Source organism: Caretta caretta, chromosome 20 (assembly GCF_965140235.1).
Source record: "Caretta caretta isolate rCarCar2 chromosome 20, rCarCar1.hap1, whole genome shotgun sequence".
Lineage (NCBI taxonomy): Eukaryota > Metazoa > Chordata > Testudines > Cheloniidae > Caretta > Caretta caretta.
The window spans coordinates 986142-997299 of NC_134225.1; the positions used below are offsets into that span (position 1 = coordinate 986142).

Below are 11158 nucleotides of genomic sequence, written 5' to 3' on the forward strand. Positions count from 1 at the left end.
AAACTCCAGCTTAAAACGGCTGACGCTGCCCCCTGACGCAGAAAGAGGATGACGCCAGGGAGCCTCCTAGCCCGCTGCCCTCCCCGCCATGTCCCCAGCAGGTCGACCCCCACCCCGCTGCTCCTCACACACCCAGAGGAACGGCAAAGGGTGGCACCTTACCAAGCACACGCTGCAGTGCGGTGTGTGCAATGTGTGTGTTGTGGCTGGGGGGGGAGGGCTGAGATAGCCAAGCTGCCAATCAAGGTCCCGGTTGCCAGGCAGCTGCCTCATTGTCAGTCACGCTCAGTTAGGAGATTAGAAGGCACATTGCGCCAGGCTGCCCCGCTTTACACCCATCCCTGGCCCAGGCTGGAGGAGCTGCTGCTGGCTGCCTTCTTGTGTCCAGGGTCCCCTGTCCCAGGGTAATTGACCTGTCTGCGGCTGGTGGGGGAATGAGCCACAGCGCTGGGCACACGGACACAGCCCTGCAGGAACAGCTGCTCTTTTTAAGAGGGAATCTGAGAATGCAGCAAGCTGCTCCCTGGGGTCCTGCTCATGCAGCATGAGAGAGAGAGAGAGAGGAGGGTGTGAGGCCAGGGCTGCTGGCTGCATGGCCCAGCTCCCTCCCCACTTACCCCAAGGCAGAGGCAGCTGCATCCATGCTGCTGCCTAGGAACAGCCAGTTCTGCAACAGCGTGTGATGGCAGCGGTCCGAGCACAGAGCTGGGAGCCAGGAGTCTCACCACCTCATTCTGCTTCAGCCTCTCGGTCTGCAGGAGGGGGGCAATGCCCTCCCGCTCCTCAGGCATTGTGACGGTCAGTGCTGGGCTTCAGTCCAAATGCCAAGGGTCAGACAAAACTGTCCCTAAGAACCAGTCCTTCTCCCCTGCTGCAGCCTGCGCCAGTCCCATCTGCTCCAGACACCAACCAGAGGAATACACCTGGCTAAGGACGTTTCCATGGGTGGGTCGCTCCAATGCACACCCCTAAAGCAGAGCCCTGGCTTGCTCTAGTGCAGCTCACTGGGACATTACCGGGGAAAATCATGCCGGTGCAACGTGGCCTGCCCTGGGGGTTGCCCTGATGTCATGAGCTACCCTCAGAGAGCGACGCTGGTGCAACCCCCTGATGTTCGGTGAGGTTGGACTGTCTGGAACTTGGATACAAGGCTCCTTTTTCGGCCTCCTTGTCAGCTCCTTGGGGCAGGAACCATCTGCCTGTTCCGTGTTTGTACAGCTCCCGGCACATGGGGCCCCTGAGTGCAAGGATAATAGAACCGATGGCGCCACCTAGTGGCTTCTGTGAGTTCTATCACCGCCACCACTGGCTCTTATTTTATTTGAAATACTCAAGTTGCCAGTGCAGGCCTGGGTGCACCGCCTCCGCGCAGCTAATGAAGGCCCAGCAATTATTCTCATCACACGCCCCTCACGCCCCTCCCCCCGCTCCAGCGTGACAGGCGGAGCCCTGCTAGGGGCTGAACGTCGCACGCCAGCAGGGGCCGAAGGGGGGTTATTCATGGCTCTCTCCAGTCCCCCCGCTGTCCGGCCGTCACGCCCCGCTGGGGAGGGGAGGAGAGGGGAGCTCAGTCTCCATGACCTGTTCTGCCCCTTTTTTCTCTCCAAACTGCCACACGGAGACTTGTGTGCTAGGCCCTGGACCGAGGCCCACAGAGTTAGCGCATCACGGGCCACCAAATGACAATGAGCCATTTGCCCGCTCCCCCCCGTGACTTGACTTCCTGCTTCATCGAGCAGATGGGAAGCTCTGTGGGGCAGGGGCCGTCCCTTTGTTCTGTTCTTACAGCACCTAGGACGATGGGGCCCTGGGCCATGACTGGCCGTTCCCTCCATACAAATCCCAAACAACCACCACCATCTTTGTGTGGGGCCCAAAAGGCCACGGGGGGGTGCATGACTTCTCGACATGGCCCAGCACAGACAGGAGGCACGCGCCCCGGAGCCCTGCCCCTCCAGCTGGCACGGCCGTAGCATTTGAAATCAAAGAGCCATTTTATTGTAACAAGGCAGCAAATATTTCAGGCCCGGCATGTTTGTATCTGCGGTAAAGGAGGGAGGTGATGGAGTAGGGAAGGGCCCAGCCCGCCTGCCAAGGGTCTCTCGTTGCCAGCTGGCTGGACGCTCATGACAAGCGGGAAGGATGGACAAGTCACGCGCTGGCTGCGGATTATCCAGCCACTGGCTCCATATTAATAATCCGTCAGCTGGCAAACCGGCTCTGTGGCCTTGTCCTGTGGCAGCCTCTGGTGGCCACCGTCGGCTGCACACAGTGCAATTGCAAGGGGAAAAGGCTTGCTGCTCTGCGGGACATTGTGGTGTTTTATCACCCTCCTTGGTTCCCATTCACAGCGCAGAGGCACGGGCCCAACCCACGGGGTTTGCAATCCCAATGGAAGAGCCAGAGGCAGGAAGCGTTATCATCCCCCTGGAGCTGAGACCCGAAGGCCGGGCAGCGAGTCCAGGGCAGTGCCAAGGCTTGAATCCACCTCTCTTGAGTCCCTGCCCGGGGCTCCGCCAGCCTGCCTCACCCTGCAGCAGTGTCCAGACTCCAGCTGTGTGGTGTCAGGTGCTGCACAGACCGGCAACCCCTCTCGGTGCCCCTGGCCTCCCTCCCCGCGGGCGCGGGGCCCCGCAGAGCACCCAGCAATGGCCAATAGCCTGCAGCGGGAGAAGGCGGGCAGAGGGCAAGTGCTGGAGCTATAATAGGCAAATGCACCTGTGGGCTGTGGCGGGGCCGGGCCAGGCATCCCAAGATCTCTGCTGTGACATAACCTGCTCAGAGGCTCCTGTCTGCAGCCAGGACGGATTATAACGTGCAGCTCCCTGCGATAACCCCCGTAAGCCCTAAAGCCGCTCCAGGCCTTGCCTTGTGATAAGAGGCTGGGGAAGGTTAGATAAAGCCCTGACGGCAGCACGTGGCAGGCAGGACAGGGGCCTACATCTCGCGGGGACCAGGCTCGGGTGCCGGGACCCGGGCGGCTCAGGGCTGCAGCAGCCAGGCGCTATTCTTGCCGTGTTACGTAACGGCTGCAGAGGGCTCCTGCTGCTCCTGGAGGGCCAGCGCAGGGACGTTTGTGAGAGCCGCAGCGTCGGCCCCTTGTCTCCTCAGCCTGCCCCGTCCAGTAGCGAGTGGACGTGCCCCCAGTCACCATTTGGGGGCCCCCAAATCCCAGGGGCTTGGAGCAGGGCTGGTGGCCACTCTTGCCAGTAGGTCCCTCTCCTCTCCCAGCCAGGACAGGGGCCCGGTGGCAAGGGGTAGACACGCACATGGGGCAGGGAAGCAGGACCCTGCTGTGCGCGCTGTGGGTGGATAGGAGGCCCCAGGGCTCGCGCTCCAGCTCCCTTTGCTAGCCCAAGACTCACCTCCGTGCCCTCCCCACGGAGACACACCCAGCAGAGTGGGTCAAGGGAGGAAGCGACCCGCAGGCTGTCAGTGGGGCCCTGGAGCCTTCAGCCCGCAGAAGCGACAGCAGCAGGACTAGCTCCCCACACCCTGCCGTGTCCCAGCTCAGCCTGCCCTCCTGAGTCTCGTCTCCCAGGCCTGCTCCCCCTTTAACTTCACCCCCAAGGCCCCCAGCAAAGGGACCCACTAGCTCCCAATGGGACAGTGGCCTTAACTGTGGAGACACCTGTCTGCTAGGGTCTGGACTGAGACCCATCCAACTCATGTCACGCACGAGGCCCACTTAGCTATGAGAGGGTCACAGCTTCCAGTCTGACCCACACTGGATTTGAACTAACAGCTGCTGGGGGACCCACCATTTGCTGGGACCCCCACAAAGCGCCCTGGCCCCTTAATTTGGGAAACAAAACTTTTTAAAAAGCAAGAGGAAGGAGGAGCTGCCGGCTTCCTTCCGGAGGCGAGGCCTGGCCAACGGGGCTGCTCTTGAGAGTCCCTCCAGGCGCTACAGACCTTGGTCAGTCTGGCCCAAAGCTGGTGAGCCGGGTTCAACGGCCCAGGCAGGAAAAGCGAGTGCACCCGGGTGTTTCATTTGCAGGTGCAATTGTGCAGATCAGATACTTCCCCGTGCAAGCGACCCATTGTGCATCTGCTCAGCTGTTTGCACGGGACGTGCAAAGAAGGCTCCAAGTTGCACGCCCCAGGCACTGTCTCCTTCGGCCCCCGGAGCTCTGAGCTGGGTCACAGCGTCCAGCCCTCAGAACGAGGCAAGCGTAGAAACACACCTAGGAGAGCGCGATGGCTCCTGGTACCCGCTCCTCCAGCTAAGGACACCAAATCCTGCACACGCCTGCCTGATCCTGCTCAGGGCGGCCAGAGCCATTTTAAGTAACAGTCTAAATTAAGATGCCTTGGCTGGCTAAGCCCCCAGCAAGGTGCCAGCTGTCATCACTCGGGAGCCCCGGGGCAGAACCCGCTTTCCCTTGGGGTGGGGGGGAAGGGAAAACTTTCCACAGGCCTCGTGTCTCAGAGAGTGTCTCTGCCCGGCTGGAGCAGTGCTGAAACCCAGTGGGCCAGGGATAGAGGTGGAAGAGCTGAGTGTCCCCGGAGAAGCCCTGGGAGGGAGAAGCAATTTCTCCCTGCCTGGGCCGAGAGGCAAATGCTGGTGCAATATTTCCAGGGATTTCTGAAGCTTCGCTGGACCAGAGCAGAGCAGCAGCATCCCCCAGCCCGCAGGGACCGGTGACAGGTGCATCAGGGAAGGGGCAGGAGACACTAATGGTCAGGTAGGCAGGAAGCTTGTACCCTCACCCCCCATCAGGGTTTTATTTCCCAGATAATACTGGAGCGGTGGGTGTCAGCCCGCTAGCTGCCAGACCTCCCCTTGCACCCTGCTTGGGACCTTGTGGCAGGGAGTGCCGTAGGCTAGTGGTGCACTGGGTAAAGAAGTGAGCCCTTCCAGCGTGCTCCAGGGTGGGTGTAGACAGGGGTGATTAGAGCAGGGGCTGCCGTGAGCCGGTCACGCACAGGGCTGGGATGCAAGGGAGGGCAGCAGAGAACCAGGGCTGCCCCCAGCCAGAGGACACTGGACTGCACGGGCCAAGGGGCGGCTCAGAGTCGGCTTCCCCTCTGCCCTCCAGGCTGGACCATGTCAGGGCTGTGCTAGTGACAGGTCCAGGGCTCCCTTTGTCCCCCATTTCCCCCACCTCACTAGAGCTCTGGGTGCCCAGAACAGTCCAGGAAACGCCAGGGCAGCTCGGCTGCAGTGTTCACGAGTTATCCCGTTACAGACAGACAGAGAAATGCCAGCAAGCTGCGTGCCGGGCTGTTGCATGTTCTGCCAACGAGTAGGGGCCCCTTCCCTGGCGAGGCCTGGGGCTTCAGACCTGGTAGTCTGGGGTCTGCGCCCCTTCCCCAGCAGAGAGGAGGCCTGGACCTGGTGATTTAATTTACCCCTTCAGTGCTGGACTCGGCCCCAGCTCTGCCGGGGAAATGGGCTTTGCAGCTGCCATGTTCTCCTGTGTGGGGATAGGATGGGGGCAGGGAGAAACCCCCCTTCTCCTTTCTCATCAAACGGGCAAGCAGGTGCTTTCAGAGCTGGACACGTGGGGCAGCAAAGGGTCTCTGTGTTGCTAGCAGCATACGGGACGGACGCAGGACTCTGGGGCACAGAGAGCAAGCCCCTGCAGCCGGGTAGCGGCCCAGCCTGCTGGGACCGGGGCACACGCACTCCCTCCTCGCCCGCCCCTAGCAGGAGAGGAATTTGGGTTGAGAGGCCAATGGAAGGGGCAGTTGGGGAGGGGCACAGAGGTTCCCCCCCGCCCAGCTGGGTCCCCCCCATGGCAGGTGGCCCAGAGGCTGGGCGCTGCTCTGCACCCCCAAAGCTCCCAAGCTGCCCCAGCCCTCAGGCGATGGCTTTACGGCCAGCTCTGCACCTGGGTCACAGCTCACGCTGCTCGGGGGCGGGGGGTCTAATCCCAGTTTGGTCTCAAGGGCGAATGGAGCCATGTGCCAAGATCAGCCTCTAGTGCCCGTCAGTCCCAGCTGCCCCTGCGAGCGGCCCAGAGAAGCCAGGGCTCCCCCCAGCCTCACCACAGCGCGACCGGCCCCTGGGCAGGGGAGGGGGGTCTGGGCCTGGCCCAGCCTCGCTGACCTGGGCTTGCATTGCAGAGTCATCACCCAGGGGAGAAGGGCATCCGGGGGCTCCTGGAGCAGGGTGGGCAGGTGGTGCTGTGCCAGGCCCTGCTCCCTCTGAATGGGCTGCATGACAGATGACAGCAGTGGAAGAGAGCGTGCTGCAGACCTGGAAGACCAGCCTGGATGCCTCGGACCCAGAGCTGCACTACGAGGAGGAGGAGGAGACGGAGGAGGCCGAGCTCTCCGACGCCAGCAGCATCCTCTCCGACGACTCTGTCTACCCCTGCTACGAGCCCGCGCCGGCTGCGGATTGGGGGCACTTGCCCACCTTCTACCAGTGCTGTGCCCGGAACAACGCCAGGCTGCTGCAGGAGATGCTGGCCCTTGGAGTGAGCCGGCCGGAGGTCGCAGAGCTGGATATCAATGGGCGGGTAAGCATTCCTGCGCCGTGGGCACGGAGCCCCTTGGGGGGAGACCGGGATGACTAGCAAGAGGATTACTAGTGAGGCGGCTGGACACAGACAGACCCTGCGGCTCCCCCTGGCTCCCAGCCCACACTCCGCACCCGTCTCCTTGCTAAGGCTGGAGCCAACCCCGTGGCTGGCCAGGTGCATCGTGGGAGGGGCAGAAAGGGCTCCCCCTGCTGGAGGCGGCATACGGGGACTAGACACACCAGTCCGGCACAGCCCAGAGGCAGGAATAGCAGACTGGATGGACCCTTGGACTGCCCTTTACCTGGAATCCTGTTGGTTCCCAGCCCCGTAACTACTCTCGTGCTACAAACCATTTTCCCATCATGCACTTTGGCAGCACTGGAGAGGGTACATGAGGCCCTGCAAGAGGGGCAAGTGCTATGGGGGGGTGGGGGCACAGTGGGGAAGACGCTAGCATTCACTGACACACTGATTCTGAATGCTCCTCCCCAGAATGGGCTCATGGTGGCCTGCTTCAAGGGCTTCGTGGACATCGTGACCCTGCTGAGCAAATGCCCCTACGTAGACATCAATCACCAGGATAATGACGGGAACACGGCACTCATGATCGCCGCCCAAGCAGGTAGGAGCTGCGGCGTGCCGGTGCTGCGGCTGCACCCAGGAGCTCCCCAGAGTACAGGGGCATGGAGCGCTCACTGAAATTAGAGGGCAGCTAAACAGGCAATGTCCAGTTATCCTGCAGCAGCGAGTTCCACAGATTATTACAGAGGCATGTTCTCAGCTACCCCAGTGATGGGAGCCTTAACAATAATGTCTCATTTCCAACTTGCTGCCCACTCCCACCCTCACGTTCTTCTCTGAGAGACAGACCTGGTTCCCAGACTAGTCGCCCATGAGAAATAACCAGAAATAACTCAATGGCAGGGGCTAGAAAACAGCCACCTTTCTAAGCAGTTCAGCCTCACACAGCAGCTGGTCATCGCATTTTGCCTGGACACAAAAATGCAACACCCCCTTTGCGCCCACCCCCCCAGCAGAGGAACAAAAATCCCACAGAAACCATGGCTGGCATGTTCCCAGGGGCCTACAGAAGTCAGAACATCCGGCCCTGCAATCAGGCCTCATTACAGTAGCAGTTTTTAAAACATTAAGTCATTTAATTCCAACGTTCAGGTTCCTACAACGATGTCCCCTTGGGCTCAGAGCAGCCCCTGCCTGAGCAGTGCTGTGTAGTGGACCAGATCCTACGCTGGTGTCAATCACCAGAGCTACACTGACATCAGTGAAGCTACAGTGATCGACACCAACTGAGGATCTGGCCCGTTACGTTGCACATTTAGGGCCTGATTCACCTCTCCCTAAGCCAGAATAATTCTACTCACTTCAGCATGGCTACCCCCAATCTACACCCCAGGACGGGGGGGAAGAGAAGCAGGATCTTATTAAGGTAAATAGGAGGGAAACATGACCCAGCTGTCACCCAGCTGTGTTCCCCGCAGTCTAGGAAACTGCACTCTTGGATTCTTTCCTGGTTTACCTGCAGAGGGGCTGATGCGTTAACTAAGTTTTTTGCATTTAATTTCCTAGGATTTTAAAAAGTCAAACCCATGCATGATCACTCTGGTTCACTCCCCTGTAAGCACCGCACTGGGGCCTTCATGAACACATGCCCCAGTCACACCGCTAATGCATGCAGCCTTCAGTGAGTGGGTGCTAAATACTCATTTCTTGTTATGTTTTGAAATTCTAATGCAGCTTCTCTCTCTCTGCCTGTCAAGGACACGTCACAATAGTTAACTATCTCCTGAACTACTACCCCATGCTGGAGATCGAGAGGAGGGACGTGCGGGGCCTGACGGCGCTGATGAAGGCAGCAGTGCAGGGGCAGAAGGAGTGCGTCACTGCACTGCTCCTGGCAGGTGCATTGTTCTCTCGGGTGTCTCAGGGAATTGCTGGGCAAGGGCCGAGCTTAGGGGGAAAGTTTTTTGACTCATTTGAAAATCTCAGTAAAGATGAGGCCATTGTAACTTTAACATGTGTTAGCTCAGCGCCCCGCGTAGGGGTTACCTTGGCCGTCTAACTCACGTTAAAACTGACAACTGCCTCGTCTGCCCTAGGATTTTCACCTGAGTCAAATACACTTGTTTCCTAGGCTACATCTTCGCAGCCAGAAGGTGTGTTCACATGGATCGCTCTCGCCATGTAAAATCTGAGTGAGACAAGATGCTGTTTTTTACCTCAGTGTCGCCAGTCAAGGTTATTCCCAGGGGAGGTATGCAGGGTTGACCTCAGCTAGCTCTTCAGGTTATGTATACCCTGCAAAAAAAACCTGCGGCCGTGAGTGTCAGAGCCTGGATCATAGAACCATAGACTATCAGGGTTGGAAGGGACCTCAGGAGGTCATCTAGTCCAACCCCCTGCTCAAAGCAGGACCGATCCCCAACTGACTCGGGCTCAAGCTATGGGGCTAAATCAACAGTGTAGACGCTCGGCCTCAGGCTGGAGCCTGGGCTCTGAAACCCGCTGCAGAGCCCGAGCGAGGACGTCTACGCTGCTTTGGGAGAGGTACCCGAGTGAGCAAGCTTTAACATAAGTAGCTTGGTACCTGTCGCAGGGAAGCCTGGACCTTGATTCTGCTCTCAGGCTGTGCCACTGGGACCTGCGCGAGCTAGCTTACAGCTAACGTGGGTGCATCCACACTCGCTGCAATCACACCTGCAACTGCAGCGTAGACGGGCCCACGACCTCTTCCCGGGTGACTGGGGTTAGAATCCCAGCCCTCGTCCCCCGCTGGGCCTTGCTCCTTGTTTTTGGCTGCCATCTAGCGCTCATTCAGTGTTCCATCAGCAGATCTCAAAGCACTTTACAAAGCTGGCCAGTCTCATTCACCCTCATTTTACAGATGGGGAAACTGAGGCAGAGTGGTGCCACGACTTGCCTGTGGTCGCTCAGCAGGCCAGTGGCCAAGCTGGGAGCGGAGCCCAGGCCTGTTCAGGGCACTATCCACTAGGTCACCCTGCCTCCTTCGTTTTGTTCTAAAAGCTTTTTCCCATCCACGAAGCCTGTGATGAAGCTGTTTGGAACAGGCCGGCTCTCAGACTCTGACCCAAGCCACTTGCCTTTATGCAGCCAAGGGGTTCGTTTTTATAACGGGCCCTTTCTTTACCCCCTGTGGTCTCAGGAGCTGACCTGACAGCGGTGGATCCTGTCCGGGGGAAGACAGCCCGGGAGTGGGCAGGTCTGACTGGGCGCTTCGAGACCATGGTACAGATCCGAAACATCCTGCAGCGGCCCCGAGCTGAGCAGTTCAGTGACCAGTACCGGCCCGAGTGGCCAATGCTGCCCGAGTTGGTGGCCAAGGCACTGGCCACTAAATCCAGGTGCGAGAGGCTGTTGGAGAAGATCTGCTCTACCTTCAGCATCAACCTCCCCCATGACCCTGAGGCGGACGGGGTGATGGACCACATGGTCCGGATGACCACATGCCTGGCCAGCCCCTTTGTTGCTACGGCCTGCCAAACCATCTGCCCCGGGAGCCCCCCCGAGGTGGGCAAGCAGAGGCTGTCAGTGCCGGAGATCCTCAAGGAGTACATGCCGGATCCCGATGCCAAGTCCAAGCCCGGCTCATCCTCCTGCAACGGCCAGGCTGTGTCAGAGACCCGCGTCCTGGTCCCGTACCGGAGCGCCTCCGGCATGCTGAGCTTCCTCCCCCTGCGGCTACTGCGCAGGAACAGCGTCTTCCCCGGGGGCCACATCCCCCAAATCAAACTGGTCAAGGCCACCTTCCCCCCGGCCTGCAAGGAGAAGCTGCCGCGGTTGCGGAAGAACAAGAACACGCTGGAGCTGCCCAAGTGGAAGTTCAAGGAGCTGAAGGAGGAGAGGAAGAAAGCCGCCGAGGCAGCGGAGAAGCAGAAGGCGACGATGACGAAAACGAAGACAAGCAAAGGGAAGAAGTCATAGGGGAGGGGGGTGCTCCTAGCATGGCAGCTGGCCATGCCCGGGGGCTTTGGGGTCAGGCCCCAGGGCCGCCTCAAGGACACGCTCGCCCTGTCTGCTGTTTGGGGGGCTGCCCTGCTCTGAAAGGGCATTTCACCAAGGGGCAGATCAGAGACCGGCCGGTGGGCTCAGCAGTGAGAACGAGACATAGGGAGCTTCAGACTGCGTGTGAACGATCAGCTAAACCCAACCGAGAGCCCCCAGCCCCAGTGCCCCGCAGGGCCCTGCCCAGCCCCAATCAACAAAACCCCACGGAGAACCCCAGTCCCAGCACCCCCCAGGGCCCTGCCCAGCCTCACTCTGTTACCCAGAACCCTCTGAGGCCCTGCCCGGCCCCAGTGCCCCAGTCTGTATACACGCCCCCCCCCCCCCCCGGGACCCTGCCCTGCCCCGCCCCAGTGCCCCAGTCTGTATGCACGCCCCCCGCCCCCGGGACCCTGCCCTGCCCCAGTCTGTTACCCAGTGCCCCAGTCTTCCCAGGGCCCCCATTCTCTGTTACTTCCACCCAGTACCCAGGGCTGGTGCCCAGAACTTGCACTTGATTTTATGACCTTCCCGGACTGTAGTCACCACTCGCTGTGCTGCGGGAACAGCTGCTCCAGCTCACACGTGACGCTCCCGCTGCCCCAGGGCCGGAAATCACTGGGAACGACAAAACGTGGGTGGAGAAAGGCCAAAGACTTGAACTC

At 60.1% G+C, this 11158-nt stretch overlaps 1 protein-coding gene across 1 annotated transcript; it reads left to right on the forward strand.

Moving 5' to 3' along the window:
- Positions 1-6173: 6173 nt before the first annotated feature.
- Positions 6174-10433, forward strand: ANKRD33 (ankyrin repeat domain 33). Its single transcript, XM_048832436.2, has 4 exons — positions 6174-6470; positions 6966-7095; positions 8252-8392; positions 9655-10433. Exons 1-4 carry the CDS (start codon positions 6174-6176, stop codon positions 10431-10433), a joined length of 1347 nt encoding a protein of 448 aa, XP_048688393.2.
- Positions 10434-11158: the final 725 nt, after the last annotated feature.